Here is a 19406-nt window from a genome sequence, read left to right on the forward strand (position 1 = left end):
AGCACACAAATACTTGATAGCTTTATTTTTACACTGAAATTTAAAGTTGATCTAGGACATGCCCTATCCCAACTAGAAATCTGTCCCCACATTTTAAATTTACCTCCCCCACCAATGAAACATGGATTTGCCCAGGTGCAAAGTTACTCCTTTTATATGCTTTGCTCTCCTTAGTGACTCCGGTCCGCTGTATGTATTGTATAAATATTCATTCATTGTACTTCCTCATACATCACTAAACTAAATATACATTTCGCAGTCCAGCATCTTCATGTAAACGAGTTAAAATATATATTACTTTAGTTATGGATATAGTAAAAATAATTAAAGGGGAAATACACAAAACCAATCATTTTTAACATTTCATCAAGACAAAAAGGTGATGTTAAAAAGTGGTTGTTGATAAGATCAGCATCGAATTTTAATGAAAACACTCAACACAGTGATAAGTAGATGAATCTGCTGCAGTCCACTCAGATTGCATTAAAGTATCCAAACTAGTATATGAAGCCCTTTCTCCTTATAAAACCAAGTTCAAAGCAGGATTATACCAAATCCCCAAATAGAGTTCTTTGATGCAGTATAGTCCCCAAAGAATAGTCTGTATAAAGCTATGTTCTAGGAGTTAAATCACATACATAAGCAGTATGGTCTGAAGACAGATTCAACAAAACCCCAATGTCAATACTAGCATCTTACCAAGAGGTAACTGAACATACTGTATCACATCAGGTCGGTGTAGGAAAATACTTGGCAGCTTGCAAGCAATATATTATAGTGTGTAATTATATCCACAGGTCAGAGGTCAGCTTTGCCATTCACTGTTTCCTTCAGTTAAAGAAGCAATCAGATAAAGGTGAAGCTGACCACAGATCTGCGGAACAAAGAGGTGGAGATTAAAATCCCGTAATAACTCAATCCTGCCTACTCATTTTAAATGAGCCTTAAAAAAGTTTAAAAGATTTTTATTCCAGTTTGTAATGGGTGGGATGGAGTTGATATGAAACTAATCATTTTCTCCAAGGCAACATGTGTCGCTTGTCACATATAAGTGTCCTACCTCTGTATGTATTATGTGATACCTTGTATTGGCTGTGATATTTACACATATATGCCCACACATTTTAGCTTGTTATCCTGTGCCACTTACTTTTATCATACTTGACAACATCCTTCTGCGCCTGCGCATCTACTCTGGTACACACTGCAAGCACCTTCACAGCATATAATGAAGTCCTCGGTCCACCTGCCTATGAAGATGAAAACAATCTTTAGTATGTAGCAAAACACAATCTAACACTAAAAAGCAAATAACTAATGCTCAGAGAAGTGTACAGCCGGAGACATTGGGTTTAACAATCAAATTGCATATAAATGTGGCACATCCAATTCTCGGGTACCTGATAATAATGTTCTGGCATTAAAATCCCAAATGGGGCTTCTTTGTGGATGTGCCAGCCCATACACAAGCCCACAAGAGCAGAGAGTCTACAGTTGATGATCTGGCATCACCGGGCCACCTTCACGGCCGGCCCCATAGCCGCTACACACCATGTAATTCCTATAATTCTGCCTTTGGTCATATAAACTGTTGGGAAAACTGGTAAAATCCATAGCCCTTTCTAATGTGAAGGGCAGTTACACTACCTTTTGAATTGATTTCACCCATTCTTATGAGGTATTCCAGGAGTAGGGAAGGCCACAGAACGTGGAAATTAAATTTCAAATAATGTTTGTGTGTAAATTTTAGATTTTTACATTTTTAGGTTTGAGAATTCATAGAAAACTACCTATGTGCATGAGGATAAGCCAATCACTATAGCAATGGTTTCTGGCACCCAGCTTTCCTACCTATATAGCCTGGGTTGTAGGAGAATTTATTCATAATACACAAGTCTCACTGTATTAAAAACGTGATCACCTTAATTAACCTGATTGCTTGTTTTCTCTAATATTACCAACCACACACACACACACACACACACACACATACACCGTTGCAAAATTACATTCTATATTTAAAAAGTATAAAAAAATTGTGCATCATGTTTTTATGGAAAGCTTTAAATGTAAAAAGGAGATGTCACGATAAATAAAGGCATTAATCTTTCCTACATTAAAGTATAGCACTGCGCAATATTTCAGCACTTCCTAAATAACAGATAATAATAATCATTACTACCACACATACATAATATACCAGAACAAAGTGATAGAAAAGAGAGAGAAAGTGAGTTAAATTGTACAGTAATCATATACAATCAGTCAGTTCTAATGCCACGACTGTGTTAGGAAAAGTGCACTACTTACTTCAGCTTATCAGAGTATTAGAAGTAGAATTAGTGATTTCTAATATTCTGCTTCTACATATAAACTCAGCCTGTGGTTTTATTCCTTCATATGTTCAGAGAACTGTCTTGCAACTTCTATTAGCCTTATGATTTTAAATAGTAAATTTCCAAGATAATAGAAAATACAGCTTGCATGTGGCAAATATATAGGAGTCCATTAATGTGAACTTAGGGCTTATCCAAACAACTGGATATCATGCCATTTGTCTGCATGTAAACTGATGTATACAATAAAACAAAAGAAAGCCAATGAGAGTGCTCTTAAGTAGCATTCTAATTTTCCCATGGAGAATTGGAGTCACTAAAGATACATGAAAGATTCATGAAATCTGAGAAAAAAAATACAAAGTATATACAAAAAAGAATGTCAATTTCTTGTGGAGCTTTTACTGAATGCTGTGTTGCACTGATGAATAGGTTTTCACGTGTTGAAGACATCGGAGCAAACAACAACTTGTTGAACGGAGATTCAATTTAAAGAACTTCACTCAGATTGGAATTTCCTCCCTGGTATAAGACTGGTAGCGGCTCTTCGCACCTGGCTGGATCAGGTGACGCTTTCAGTGCACACTCTCCACTGCCAAGCCTGTGAATCTCAGACAACATTCCTACCGAAGGTGGGGGCTTCTTTGGGGCAGAAACTCATTTTGGGTGACAATCTTTAAAGCAACTTTGTATCCCACATATGAGCAAAATAGACCTTCAGGTCTGCCTTTTCACTTTTGCGCATGCCTACAAAGTTATGGTTGCTGCCATAGCTTGACGTATATTGCGCTTATAGCTGCTTGAGGCCCCTTATGATTGAAGAGGTGGAACAGGGGAAGGAAGGACCTATTGCAGCAAAGGCAGCTTAATGAATATTGAGACTCAGACGTATATGCACCAGACAGGAGACAGAAAACTGATAGTGATGATGGTCAGTTTAGATGCATCTGGCTGAACATACCAGTGTAAAATATGTTGTGGGGGGGGGGGGTACAATTTCTGTCCGCATATTAGACTGCATCTAACTCTACATGGGGTCATCTCTGCAGATCCTGCCCCACAATAAATTACTACTCATTCAACTAGTAATTTTGGATGAGTGTCAGCCTTCCAAAGCAGCAAAGAGGAACCAGCGAAATTGTTAAAGTCTTTCACATTTATTTTGTTTCCATCAGACAGTTTTATTGTGGGTATACCAGACTTATGTCGATGCCAGGTACTAAACAGAAAATAAGTCCTATTCTAGTTAGGAGACTGAAAACAATTTTATGGAAACACATTTCTGCTGCGGTACACTCTACAGGTCAGTAATTGTAAGTGAGACCCATTACAAAACCAGGTTTGCAAAGTACATTTGTTGTAGATTTATGTCTCTGAATCAACATGACATCTTTTACTGATGTAGCATCCATAACCCTTTGAAGCATTCAGATGTATAATCATGATACATTAACAGTTCTGCTGTGGTCTACATTTCTCAAACATGAATTTATCTTATGCAAGATAACAGCATTTGTGGCTCTGGACTGTAATTCAACAGTTGTTTGAGACACAAAAGCTTTACCCATAAAAGACTAAATATAAAAAGGAGAGTCTCATGATATTTATAATACAAAGATATTGGAACAAGGTTAGGAAGAGAGAGATGGAAGGGGGGAAATTAGCCATTACATAAACCACAATAAGTATAATGTACAGAAATATTGAAACTTGAAAACATAAGTTGAAATCTTTAAAAACAAATATTGTATGAATATGATTTCTATTCAAGCAACACAATTATGTTTCCACTTTGCAAGTTTACTACCATTAAAATTACTAATAATTTACAGCATAGTTGCCTTCTCTCCCGGAATGTCCGGAAGGCTCCCAAAATTGTAGTTTTACCTCCCACATCTACCCTCTTCTCTTGTGAAGTGGGTAGGGGAGGGGCATAATGACGCGATTCACAGTGAATTCTAGCCCCACTTCTGGCGGCATTCTACCGCAAATCACAACATTTGAGCAGCGGGGACAGAGCGTAATGATGCAATCCACTTGGCCACGCCTCCCTCACTCAGCAATAGAATGTCCCCTCTGGGATTGAGAGATCACTGATTCACTGTGAATCTGAAGGTTGGCAAGGACGATTTACAGTGGAGCTTGTCTGGAACTTTGTCTTGCTGACATTTGTACTAAATATGAGAATATTGTATCTGTACAAATAAGAAATGGTAGCAGAAGAGACTATAATTGAATGTTAAGATCTTCAATTGTTTAATTATGTCACTCACAGTTACATGCAAGTCTTCTTAAACATTCTTTTGTCTATTTACAACTATGGGAAGCACAAGGCAGACAGTAATTTGTAATCCAAAATCCCAGTTCCGTGTCCTGGACTCTCACTGTAGGATATGCTCACTCCCATTGATGGTTGTAACAGATGGCTCTACAGTAATTAGTACCCATAGGTGCATATTCAACCGGTCACCTTACTGTCAAAAGTAACGCGGCTTGCGCACTATTACCGATATTACAGTAATGGTGCGCATTATTACCGTCAATACGGTAATTCCAATGCTGGCTTTTTGCTCGTGGCTCCCTAAACCATCAGCAGAAATCAGTGTTAAAATTACTGTATTAATGGTAATAGGTTTAACGCTGTGGTGTTAAGGGGAGAATTGAATTCCCCCCATAGAATTTTGAATACTAAATGCATTCTGTAGAATCGGGACTTGTACAATCAGCTTCTCCTAAATAACCCTGCACAACCTGTTTTCAAAATTTAGGATGCCATGCCTAGAGAATAATCCATTGCAGACATGGGTGCCTTCTAAACATAATGTTCCCAGACCTGTGGTTTTACCAGTTGGGGGTTTGTTTCAGTTTAAAATAAGATTCTGACTGAAGTTCCCCGTTACAGTATTGATACATACATCTGTATTTGAGAAAATTATGTATGGATCCACCAATATAAGTATGGTGTAAATGGTTTCCATACAGTACAAGTGACTCCAAGTATGGAGGAAAATCTGTAGAAATGATGCCTAGTCCTATTCAGCCATTCAGCCGGAACAACAAATGGCAAACTTTTTTGGACCACACAGATTGGTCCATAATCACCCAGTTTAGAGACACTTTAAATAAGGGATAAGCTCAAGACTGTTCCACCAGTATAGATATATTTACTAGGCATGTGAGACATTGAACTTGATGGACTGGTGTCATTTTTAAACGTCATTAGCTGTTTATGTAAATAATCAAACCTGCACATCAGACCTGCAAATACCATTATGACCTTATGAACCAGATCTTATGGGACATGTGTATTTATATAGGGGATTACACATGAGGTTGCATGCCAATATGGCAACCATTATGAAATGTACAACTCTTGTGCTCTCATGACCAGACAAGGATGGGTACACACAATTTCCTTGCACCTACAGGATGGGTATATGTAAAATCTTCCTAAAAGTACACCAGGTTCACAAAAGCTAGATTTTAAATCTTAAATCTAAACATTATTAAGTTATCAATGAGTTGGATGTAACTGTCAAATTTTTTTTTAAAAAAATAACAGCTTAGCAGCTCTTCCAACGCACATGAGGTATCTGCCCAGTGTCGTTTTTGTTTTGATATTAAGTGGCATTCAATTGGAAGCCCTGATCAGGCTCCCCGGGTCAAAGTTCTGGCAAGCGTACACCAATGGGAGGTCTGATGGGGACCCTAACTCACCTAATACCTGTCCAGGATCCAACTGGATCACCTCACATTGATTTCATCCCAATCAGTGCAGGGGTGTTCGAATGCATAACCAGTGGAAGGCCCATAACAGTCTCCCCGGGACAAAGTTCTGCCCAGTGTACACCAACGGGAGGTCTGACCGGGTCCTCAATCCCCCTAGTATGTCTTCTGGTATCTGATGTCACCAGTCTGTGAAGTTTTCATCCAAAACCATCCGGTGGATGGCTCAGAACAGGCTCACAGAGCCAATGTTCTGCCCAGTGCACACCAACGAGAGATCCTATCGGGACCCTAACCCCCCTAAAACCTGGCCAGGATCCAACCGCGTTGGTTTCATCCCAATTAACTAACAGACACACCCTGTCTGTTTGCTGAGAGGAAGCAGCTTTTAAGTCATGTAAGTTAACCAACTTTAAACTACACATAAGTCTTTACTTGGTTTAACCTGAATCTAGGTGCATAACTACGCCAATGTCTTACTCTGCTTGTATGTTTTCTTTGCATATTGTCAGATAAATGCCTCCCTTTGTTACACATCCCTCCCCCTAGCGTCTCCAAGTCGGGGGACGCGGACTTTGCGAGGAGCGCATATTTTCGTGACAATGCATCTGCATTCTTGTGCAGAATCCCAGGTCTATGTTCTACTGAGAACTTGAAAGGTTGTAGTGCCAAGAACCAGCGGATTACCTTGGCATTTACCTCCCGGTTGCTCTGCATCCATCTCAATGGTGCACGGTCTGTTATTAAGGTGAACTCTCTGCCCAGGAGATAATAGCGCAGAGCTTCTGTAGCCCATTTTATGGCGAGACATTCTTTCTCCACAGTGGCATATTTTTGTTTCCTTGGAAGCAACTTACGACTTAGGTACAGGACAGGATTTTCTACTCCAGTCTTCTCCTGTGACAAGACTGCACCTAAGCCAACACCAGAAGCATCAGTTTGGAGGAAGAACCTCCAGGTAAAATCCGGTGCTTGTAGAACTGGAGAGGAACAAAGAGCTAACCGAAGATCAGACCAGGCGGTTTCTGCAGAATCAGACCAAGTTAATCTATCTGGACAACTTTTTTTTTTCTGGTCTTGCCCAATTTTTGAATGCCTCCACTTTGTCTAGCTGGGGTTTTACACGCCTTCGACCAACAACGTACCCCAAATATTTGGCTTCTCTCATGGCTATGGCACATTTCTCTGGGTTAGCTGTTAACCCTGCTGACCTTAATGAAGCTAAGACCACCTCAACTTTGGCTAAATGTGATCCCCAGTCTGGGGTATAAATCACTATATCGTCCAAGTAAGCGGCTGCATAAGCTGTGTGAGGTCGTAGCAATTTATTCATGGCCCTTTGGAAGGTGGCAGGTGCCCCATGCAACCCAAAGGGTAGGACTTTATGTTGATAGAGACCATCAGGGGTGGAAAATGCAGTCTTTGGCTTGGCCGTGGAAGTCAGGGGAACTTGCCAATAACCCTTCAGATAAATGCCTCCCTTTGTTACAATATATATAAATTAATTTAAATAATAATTAATGTATTTTATATAATAATGTGTTGTCTTTGGCATAGAACCCAAAAATGGACCTGTAAAAATATATCCACCCCTCCAACAAAAAAGATTTGCATTTCCAGATTTTAACCATAAAAATATCCCAGAAAGTTGAAATGCGCCTGAAGGCATAAATAATACAGAATCTCGAGAAGAAAGTGCACGTATACAAATACATTGTATTTGGTTTATGCATTTGACATTTAGAAAAAGCCCTGATGCACACTTACTATCATTAAAAAATTTAAAACGGTGAAATGAGCAGCACTTTAAAGGAAAATGGAAAAGCCTGAATTAGGGAGGATCTAGTAGCGTAGTAAGCAGTATTGTGTGATGACAATGTCACTCTTCCAAATGATGCATGCAAAGATGGGTCAAACCGAACAATACCAAAACACGTGTAAACCAATATATTGGGCGGTATTGCATATGCTCTGTGCCTCATAAATAATATGTTAAGTAAACTTTTGCGTAAAATTTAGTGGCCCTTTAATAGGTAATAAACTATTAATATAACAGTTCTCAACTATTTGTTCCAATAACCACGTGATGAACACTGTCATATCAGCTAATTATGCACCATGTCAATTAGATTAACTCACCTGTAAATTATTTAAAACAATCTTTGAAGCATGAGCTGCTGTAGGTTTTGAGTATAGGAGGTTCATTTAGTAGGTTAAGTCCATTTAATTAGGATGCCATTGAAGTTGTAAATGGTAAGCCATTAAGGAGTTCCCTCACTGCAACAATTTAGCTTCTTGTTATTTAATGAAAATGCACTGAGGGATATTAACATTCTATAAAACTATCTCTAATTGCATCAGAAACATTTATGATTGCAAATGCAATTTAATGTACATTTGTGATTATCAAACATGTTGCTAATGGAAAGTTTTATAAAGGAAATGTACACTGTGAGGGAAAAGCACAATGGTACTGATTCATTAAGGAAAGCTAAGCAAAAGTAAGTAAGGCAAAACCATGTTGCATTGGAGGGGAGGTAGATTTAAAATGTGGGGACAGATTTATATTTGAGGTAGGGCATGTCCTAGATCAACTTTAAATTTCAATGTACAAATAAGCAATCAAGTATTTGTGTGCTACATGCAAAACAGCCAGTATTTTCCTTATGTACAAAATAATAAACTAATTTGCACCCCTTGCATTGCAACATGGTTTTGTCCAGAAAATTTGAGTAAGAAAACTTACTCAATTTTTGCTTAACTTTCCTTAATGAATCAGGCCCATTGTCTCCTAGGGTAGATGGGCTATAGTGCAGCAGGTACACAGAAAGATCAGGCAGGTTGAAGCAGTTAACTTTCAGCTAGTTTTATTAACAGGTAATAGCAGGAAATAGGTTTAAATTATCTGGCACAGAGGATAAACAATACAAAGCCTAAAACTAAACACTTGCCTCTATGGGGTATATTTATTAATCTGTGGGTTTGAAAAAGTGGAGATGTTGCCTATAGCAACCTATCAGATTATAATTATCATTTATTTAGTACATTCTACAAAATGATAGCTAGAACCTGATTGGTTGCTATAGGTAACATCTCCACTTTTTCAAACCCCCAGTTTAGTAAATATACCCCTATGACTTCTACGCAGTTCCCTAACTAATAGTGAGCAGGTGTAGTACCCAGCTAAAAAAAACAGACACCTTTGAACAAAGACACCTACTCACTATTGGTTTGTCAAAATGACTCCCTTACGTCAGCACAGCCTTTATTCCTCAGGCTGAAAGCAAAGTATTGTCAGTTGCATGCAATTTATTAGCTTGTTAGACCGAAAAGCCTGGAATGGCCTTTTGAGTGGATGTCACACTTAATACACAGACACTCTCTGTAGAACTCTATTTCTAGCTGTTGTGGTAGCTAAAGTTAACAAGCACACCTTAAGTGCCTTTGCAAAGCATATGAAGCTGAAGCTCTAAAACTACAAGACTGGAATTTATTAAAGACCAATCTTATTAAAGACCAATCTTTCAAAACTGCATTTTTCACAGTTTCTGATGTGGTTTCAAAAGAGGCAAGTTGTAAGTTAATTTGGAAACTGCAACGTGCATGATTTGCAATGAAATTCATTGCAAAGTACAGAATATGGCAATGTATTAAGAGGCATGTTCTACGTCCAAAATCAGATGTGGTATTGCAAAATACGATAAAGGTAGTTTTGATCCTGTCTGAGCAATATGCCTATAGAAAGTAGCTGGAGAGCTACATGTTGTTTGAGTTGTATGAGCAACTTGTGACTCTCAAAATATTGTGAAATTATAGGTCCCACCATGCTCTCCGAAACACCCTTGTTTTTCACTTTATTTTTTTTTTTTTAATTGTCTTTCTTGTAGTCAAATGGGAGGAAAAATTCTTAATGGATGGGGTCAACTGCTCGCTACAATCGCCTTAACTGTAAACTCTGACTGTAAACTTTATTGATCTTTATTGATTTCCACTGGACCACAAAGATACAAGACTTTCATTGGGTTACCAAATTACAAGATGTCAATTTTCATTGGAAAACAAAACTGTAAGATTGTCCTTTGGACTACAGTGGAACAAGATGAAAGAGAGACTTTATTTTAAATAAAGAGGAGAACAAGGTTATAAAGTACTGTTTTATTGAATTAAACTTTAATTAAGCGTCTAAACAAAGTGAGTGCCATCATATTAATTAGATCCCAACATACTTGTCTACTGTCAATGGTGATCTTTGAAAACATCTTACAATAACTTATGCCTATTTGCTGCACACAAATCCGTGGTGATCTGATCATTGACTCCAGAGAACATCATACAGCCAGAGCTACAGCAGGTAATACTGACAATAGGAAGATCAGGACAAGAAAGAGACGAGCATATTGGGATCTAATTAAGCTGGCCATTCACTTTGCTCAGACAATCCTATCCCCAGGAAATTCCTGCTTTTAAGTTTGCTTAGCTTTTAACTTCTTATTTGCTAGTGAAGGTATTTCAGTATTGCAGCAGACTTTGACACAAGTTCATACAGTTTGATATGTGTGGGTGTTCTGTGTGTATGCTTGTTATATTATATAAACTATTTATTTTATCTTATATATATTTTAAGTGTATTTATTTATTTGTACATTTAAGCTTATCAGGCTCCATGGTCCGTAAAGCAGACAACAAGGTATGTCTATCGAAGTGTGTCCAATTTGCATAGTGTTCCGAGTCGCAGAGATCTAAAGATACGTGCGCCTTGTAATCCTATATAAATTACGCAATCCAATTTACATGTACGATGAGTGTAAATTTTGTTGCAACTTCGCTCATCTGCAATTCTACATTTTGAGTTGCAAAGTACCATACCATAAAATGACCATCATATTGCACTAATCTTTGCCCTATGCCCATTATGGTCTTAATTGCTTCAAACATGTCTGCAAGTTGTAACCTCAGATAGATTCGGTAAGTATTTTCAACTGTCCCTACAAAAACAGACACCACAATCTTAAAACACCATATTTTGAACTTTCAAAACCAAACCAAAATGGTTTTTTAAAAAAAAAAAAAAAAAAAAGATCCATATCAAAATGCTAATTGTAATAGCTTTTTCAGTCATTTAAAACAGTTTCACCCTCCTCAGACTGGTAGCAATAGAGGAGACAGTTTGGAACAATAGTTTATAACAATACACAATGACATCTATACAGTGAATTTTAAAAGTAGTGACAATTGATATCCTACCATCTAGTTTGCTGATAACCTTAATCACAGAAAAATGTCCCTGATTCATTTCACACACCACTCTTGGCAGCCTGTCTAATTAGATAATTATGTATGTCATCCTGGAGATTTGTTTTCCAGGGCTAATCAAAGTACTCTAGTTGACATACATAAATTATGTACAGTTTCCCTATATGATATAAGACCCTGCAGGCGTTCCCTGCTGCTTTATTGCAATAGCTGGGAAACTGTAAATCAGGTAAGTGAAGATATCCCACCCATTCCATAATTAAATGTTGACATTAAGCTGCTATTATGCCAGTACCCTCCTGCTTGTCACTTATTAGCTCTAATTTATAGATTTACCTTCAGACATTTGATAAGCTTTTTAACAATGCCTCCTTGAACTGACAGTCCTACTGCCGCGGTGCATTGTGGGAGAACCCTGCTAAGAATGCCCACAGATCTCTGCAGAGAAACAAAAAAATACACAAATCAAGGATTATATGAATGATATAATTCATTTGATGACCTAATTTGTACATACATTATAAGTATTAGAATATATAAGTGACACAAGTTAACCCGTGCATGATACTCATGCATTCTAGTCAAATCAAGCTACTTAAGGTGTTAAAAAGGTTCTTGTCATGCATTTGGGCCATAGCCCAGGCCTCCTCAGGGGAAGAGCATTACTTCCCGACGTAAGCGCCCTTTTTTAACGTGGTTTTGTCCACATGTCACCACCTCATCATTCTTCTCCATCACCTCATCCTTCATTTTCATCGCCACATCTATCCAGATGTCTATCCAGACACAGGGATCTCTCTCAGCGGTCCTAAGTATCACACTTCTCTCACTCTGTCACCCCCGGCAACCACCAACCACTCCCCACGGTCACCACTGGGAACCACCAACCACTCCCAACTGTCACTTCTCCTTCAAGAAATATATATATATTTTTTTTAAATCTTTATAAACACTTTTAACAATTAACAAATTAAATTAACAAATTAAAAACATCTTAGTATACCAAATTTCAGCCCTTTCTGAATTTTTTTTCCACACACACTAAGAATTGAGTAGGTCAGTGTATAACTCCACCCAGCAGGTGGCACTGCAGCTTGGTTTTATTTTTTCCACACACACACAGACAGACTAACACACGCCACTAGACATTTATATTATAGATGATTATATATAAAATATCTTGGGAAATATAATTTATAATTAGAGAATAATGATGTCACTTGTGTCACATGATTCAGTCTGAGTCTTCCATGATGGAACATATACATGTCAGTGAACATAAAACATCTCATACATGCATATTACTTTGTTTCAATGTTTCAAACTGAAACATGTTTATTACGTATGATTATGTACCCAATATAGTGAAGAAAAAGAACATCAGAAGTCATCTTGGAGTGCTGTCACCATTGTAAAAGCATTTAGCCTACAGCCTCTTGCTTTTATTTGTTCTCAGGACTCCATCTTCATCATTAATATTTATTTATATAGTGCTAGCAGATTCCGTAGCGCTTTACAATTGGGAGCAAACAGTAATAAAACAATACTGCGTAATACATACAGAGAGGTAAGAGGGTCCTGCTCACAAGCTTACAATATATGGGACAATGGTTTGATATCCAAGGGTAAGTGTTACATCATATTGAATATTTGTCCAGCTAGAAAGCTAACGTTACAAAGTATTTAGTGGGTTGTATGATCAGTCACACAACAATGTTGGTCAGAGGGTTGTTGGCTTGTGTTAGCTGTGTAGAGGGTGGTAATAAGGTAACTTAGGGAAATTGAGAGAGTGGTAGTAGAATATTATAATCTTGCCTGAAGAGGTGGGTTTTCAGAGAACACTTGAAGGTTGGAAGACTAGAGGAAAGTCTTGTGTTGCGAGGGTGTGAATTCCATAAAGTGGGTGCAACCCGAAAAAAGTTCTGTATACGGGAATGGGAGGAAGTGATGAGAGTAGAAGAGAGACGCAGATCTTGCGCAGAACGGAGGTGTCGAGTTGGGAGATATTTTGAGACAAGTGAGGTAATGTATGTCGGTGCAATTTTGTTGATGGCCTTGTATGTTAGTAGAAGAATTTTATAATGGATTAGTTGAAAAACATGCAGCCAATGTAGAGACTGACAGAGTGACTCAGCAGAGGAAGAACGGTTTGCAAGGAAAATCAATCTAGCTGCTGCGTGCAAAATAGATTGTAGGTGCTCCAGTCTAATTTTGGGAAGTCCAGTAAGGAGGGAATTACAATAGTTGATGCAGGAGATGATGAGTACATGAATTAAAGTTTTTGCAGTGTCTTGTGTGAGATATATACGTATTCTGGAAATGTTTTTTTAGATGTATCCAGCATGATGTATATACAGAGTTGATGTGGGGAACAAAGGATAGTTGCGAGTCAAGGATTACAACCAGGCAGGGAGCTTGCAGGGTGGAATTTAAGTCATGTTGTCAACAGAAATAGAAATGTCATACGAATGTCTATTGTTGGATGGGAATACTATTAATTCTGTTTTTGAAAGATTAAGTTTGGGTTGGCAAGAGGACATCCAAGATGAAATGGCAGATAGACAGTCAGTAACGCGAGACAACACAAATGGTGAGAGATCAGGAGAGGATAGATAAATTTGTGTATCATCCGCATAGAGATGATACTGAAATCCAAAGCAGCTTATCAGTTTTCCAAGAGAAATGGTGTAGAGAATAGCAGAGGACCTAGGACTGAGTCTTGTGGTACTAAAACTGATAAAGGAAACGGAGTGGAGGTTGTTCCAGAGAAACTAACACTGAAAGAGCGATTAGATAAACTCCTTGATGGCTTCTAATATCCATATATTTTATGCAATAAATCTTGTGATGACATCATCGTGTTGCAGCGTGAATTTGCGTGTCTTTAAACACTGACTGCACATGCACTGATTGGCATGTGAGTAGTAGCTAATTACATGATAGTGGCTGTGTTTTCAGCCACGGACTGTACCTATGCAGTATTACCGGCGTGGCATTAGAGTTCACCTGAGTGCAAGGTATCACAGATCTACAGGGGGGAAGCAAAGCTGTGCACATCTCCCCCTTCCTACTTAACTTGTTTTTCTGATGCAAGAAATAAGAGCTGCTTAATTAACATGTTTTAAGAGCAAGGCATCCTGTACTGAGACTCTCTCCACCTTTGGGGGTGAACTGTGAAAAACACATGCTTTTCTCTCTCTTCACTTGTTGGACACACAGAGAAACATATCTATTTGGAGACTCCATGGATAAGCAAGTATTTATGGATTATATATATAGGAGCTGCAGTGTAAGGCAACATGGAGGAATGGATTGGGTGGTACCTGGGTAAGATAACTTAAGTTGATGAAGTTTGGTCAGTATATATGGAGTATAAATTGAGTTGTCTTTGATGAGCAGATTGCATGGAAATTGTGTTGTTACTTCCTTAATAGACTTGTGTTGTTAGTTTCTTAATAGAATTGTGTTGTTAGTTCCATAATAGAATTGTGTTTTTACTTCCTTAATAAAATTGTGTTGTTAGTTCCTTAATAGAATTGTGTTGTGTTAGTTTCTTGTAAGTTAGTTTGGTTACAAGGTGCCTGTAAAGCCTGAAGTGATGATTGTGGCAATCGTTACTTAAATGGAAAATATACTGACTTGGAAGAAGATTTGCAGTGTTGGGTGTGGTAATAGCTGCAAGGCAAAGCTGAGATTGTGACTTAGATTGGAAAGACTGTTAAACATAGAAAATCGGAAAGTTAAATAGTTGAGATACGGGAGTTTTGTACTAAAACAGTGCTGTACACGAATATATTATTTTGGATTTTGCAGTTTAGTGCTGTAAAATATTGAGTGGACAAAATGGCTCCTGTGTGAGCCTGTGTGTTGTGCTTTGTACCACAGCCAGGGCCATGTAGTCTGTTCTCCATTTTGTAATGTTGTCTTTTGTCTGTATACCTTCTTGCTGTGCAATACGGTCTATCCTCTCTCGTGCACACTCTTCTCTCGTGCACACTCGCACTTGCATTTTCTTCTCTTGTACACACACACATACACAAACATATACACACACACTGATAGCTGAGATACATACATTCATACACAGATAGGAAAGGCACATTTATACATAAAGTAGATAAAACAGCTGAAGTAGGGGGCGTGGCTTGGCGGCCATTCGAGCTGGACGTGTTGGGAGTGAGCTCCTGCTCCAACGTGTAGTGTACCCCTCGGTGCTTCGAGTTTGGGGCGCGCTCATCAGCAGTGTTTGGACGGAGCTGCACCGGGGAGAACCTGGGCTGCATTTTGAGCCCTCAGACACCCGTGGAACTGCCGTGTAGCCGAGTGTCGGGATTGCGGCCTGGATCTCCACGTGGCTATTAAGGAGCCTCCATCACATCCCCAACCCCATCCTAAGGGAACATCACAAGCGGGGCCATACATCCGGATCTGGGGCTTACCTATTTGGAGGGCATCCAATCGTCCCCGCTTGTCAGAACCCCTCTTGGCGGGGCAGCTTAGCGGACGCGGCAGCCTGTCAGCCACAAGTGGACGGAGAGCTCCTTCTGCACACAGGATTGTGTCTGGAGGTACGAAGGGGAGATTGCGGGTGGTTGCGGCGGCACCGCTGGGAGCCCACAACGTCAATCAGTGGTCTGGATTAAAAGGGGCAGCCCCGGCCCCCCTCTGCATACTAGCACTCAAACGCTCGTTGCAGCACAAAACAGATCCTTCAGCTGCTGACACTTTGGCCTCACTGACGCCGCGAGACACCAAAATAAGGTACAAGCTGTTTGTATGTCTGGGATGCCTGAAGGAGAGAAGTTGGCTTCCTACAGATAGCAGGGCAGTAATATAGAACCATTACAGAAAAGAGTAATCACCTGCTAAATACCAGGCTACATCCAGTGGAAATATTTCTGTTCAGATTTAACGTGTAACAGACCTGGATTGAGTCTTTCTGATGTAGCAACACTGACATCCGGTGGCAGACTCTCGCTACTACACTACATTATTCAACCTAAGTTTACAAAGTCAACTAGTATATAAATTCTGCTCTTGGGAAGCTGGCTCTTTAGTCAGAATAGGGCCGCACTGGACACATGGTAATATTCCTTTAAACAGACCACGGCTCGCGTCCTGCGAGATGGCCGCCTAGACCAATCATGAGGAGGGGTGAATAGCGGCAGTCTTACCTCAACATTATGTACTACCTGCAATGAGTATTATACCTCGAACATACTGCTGAACACACATAGAGTCGTCTTGATGGGCAAAGACCGTAAAAGCTCAGCTAAGAAAAATCAAGGAAAATCCCAAGAGACCCCTCAACGTTCTGACCTTCGCTCATATTTAAAAACCCCTGTGGCCACGGAAGAATCAGAAATGGCATCTCCTTCCGTTGCTTCTGGATCAACATCACCTGACCCACGACAGGACGAAACACGTCGCCAGAAGGGGACTGAGATAACAGAGCAACCTGATTTGTCACAAGTCTTAAGGATGCTTAAGTCCCTCCCAACTAAGCAAGAGCTACCCTCTAAAAAAGACTTTGAAGCGTTAGAAGCAAAATTACAAGAGATTGTACACCAAGAAGTGGTCACACTGCAAGCAGATATCGCCCACCTTGGCCATCGATTGGTTGCACTCGAGGAACACAAAGAAAAAGGTGATGAACGTGTTACAGCTCTAGAAAGGACGGTGGCGGAGCAGGCAAAGGCCTTGCAAGGATTCCAGCAAAAGATGGACGATCTAGACAATCGAGGTCGCCGTAATAACCTGCGGATACGGGGTCTGCCAGAAGACGTCCCCCCACAGGGCCTTATTGATGCTTTGACAAAGATGTTTAATGAGGTCCTAGAATTACCATCCGACAATATAATCGTATTTGACAGGGCGCATAGAGCATTACGCCCAAGGGGGTCCCCAACGGAAAGGCCTAGAGATGTTATATGCCGTCTCCACTATTACACACAGAAGGATGAAATCGTCCGCAAGCTAAGGGGTCTCCAAGGAGTGGAATTCAACGGTCAGGAAATCCACATATTCCAAGATCTATCTTGGCAAACCCTACAATTTCGGAGGTTACTTAAACCCCTTACGGAGGAGCTCCGGAAAAAATCGATTAAATACAGATGGGGCTTCCCGCTCCAACTGCAAGTTACACATGAAGGGAAACTGACGGTCCTCAGGATTCCACCAGACCTGCCAGACTTCTGTACCACTCTGAACATTCCTTTAATCACTCTAGCTGAATGGCAGGAGTCCCATCAACGTTTGTATCCGGTAATGGAGTCCCAACACGATGATAGGTTCCAATTTCCAAGTAGATCCAAGCGGTCACCCCAAAAGCGTCTGAATCAGCAGGCACAAGGGAACACTTGAATACGCACAAATGAGTGCGAGACTTCACCCTTAGGAGGAGAACCTCTCATAAGACCCAACTAAAGACCTGCTACCGTGAATAGCTTCTCTTGGGCGTGAATATTCCTATCCTACCTTTGCCTACTTTATCCCCCTCATCTCTGATATGTTATTTACAACTGTTAGTGTTCAATATAGATTTGCCTAGCTCATCAATATTTTTCTAAAAGTTTTTCTATAGATTTCTAAGGTTATAGTGTTATAATGTTTTCCAATATTACAATGTTCAAGTATTTTCGATTAGCTGTGTGTTCATGCATAGTTGTTTGTTGTTCTCTTTACAAAAATTGAATATGTTAGTACATATAAGTAACAGAGGTCCTACACCTCCCTGGAAGATAGGGACCTGGGCTGAAAATACCCGGGACCCTGCTGAGGACGAGATGCGGACCATCTATCTATGTATGTTTGGCTGTCGCTGTTTACTGCCCTCCTCAGGGCTCCAAGACCGAGTGCTATATTCCGGACCATGTTTGGATCACGATCCTATATGGTATGCCGGAACGGTCTTACAAAATTGCCAATGATTAGTAGCTCTTTGCTGATACTGATACTTCAGTCTAAGCACTTATGGCTTCCTGACCCTCTTTCCTCCCCCTTCATTCCTACTTTCTTCAATTCCCCCCCACTACAATTCACCTATGGGTTCATACACACTTTCCCCTTGTGGTGGTACACAGGTAAATACCTAGAACTGCTTGGTAATGGTGGGTAGACTTAAATGCGTTACCCTTAACGTTAAGGGTCTAAATGTCCCGGAAAAGCGGTCCCGTTTATTACGCGACCTTATGGCCAAAAAAATTGACGTAGCCTTTTTACAGGAAACTCATTTCAAGCAAGGTTCTGCTCCTAGGTTGAGCAGCCGCCAATTCCCACATGTCTTTATGAGTAACAATGCGGAAAATAAGTCCCTGGGAGTGGCAATTCTCATGTCCAGTCGTTTGCCTGTTCAGGACATAGACACACATACATTACAGGAAGGCAGAGGTTTGGCAGTGACATGTATGATATCCACCCAAATGTATACCTTTGTTAATATTTATAGTCCGAACTCTAATCAACCTGTATTTCTAGAAAAGCTTCTGGACAAAGTGGAACCGTTAAAGAAGGGCATCACTGTAATGGGCGGAGATTTCAACTGGGTTCTACATCCTCCGACGGACTCATCTTCGGGATCCACTAGACTGGCCGGTAAGCTGTATCGAAGGGTGAGACGTACTATGCACGAACACCAGCTGGTTGACGCGTGGCGTCTTAAACATCCCACAGACCGTGACTATACTTTCTTCTCGCACCCACATAACACGTATTCGAGACTGGACTATTTCTTCCTTACCCATAACCATTTGCCCTTGATTTCAGAGGTAACTATAGGCCAGATCACATGGTCAGATCACGCGCCGGTGTACCTGACGCTCTCTATTTCTAAGACAGTTAAGAGACCTTTCACCTGGAGACTAAACGAACTCCTAATTCAAGAAGCGCATAACAAGACAATGATAGAAGAGGCCATCACGGATTATGTCCAAACCAACGACACACCCGACATTTCGAAGATTTCCTTATGGGAAGCTCATAAATGCGTTATACGGGGTAAGCTTATTCAAATGGGTGCGGTTAGAAAGCGAGAAAAAATTGCCCATAGGGACTCGCTCCTAGAAAAAATAAAGACACTTGAAACGAGTCACA

The 19406-nt window shown here is 40.0% G+C and overlaps 1 protein-coding gene across 1 annotated transcript in view; it reads right to left on the minus strand.

Annotated features, from left to right (window-relative positions):
• TTC12 (tetratricopeptide repeat domain 12) overlaps positions 1–19406 on the minus strand; it is a 78705-nt gene that overhangs the window by 2313 nt on the left and 56986 nt on the right. The window contains exons 18-19 of the mRNA XM_075191320.1: positions 11652–11753; positions 1151–1250 (exon numbers count right to left, since the gene is read on the minus strand). Coding sequence (XP_075047421.1) covers positions 1151–1250; positions 11652–11753 — 202 coding nt within the window. The remainder of the gene's footprint in view (positions 1–1150; positions 1251–11651; positions 11754–19406) is intronic.

This window comes from Mixophyes fleayi, chromosome 11, assembly GCF_038048845.1.
Source record: "Mixophyes fleayi isolate aMixFle1 chromosome 11, aMixFle1.hap1, whole genome shotgun sequence".
Classification (NCBI taxonomy): domain Eukaryota; kingdom Metazoa; phylum Chordata; class Amphibia; order Anura; family Limnodynastidae; genus Mixophyes; species Mixophyes fleayi.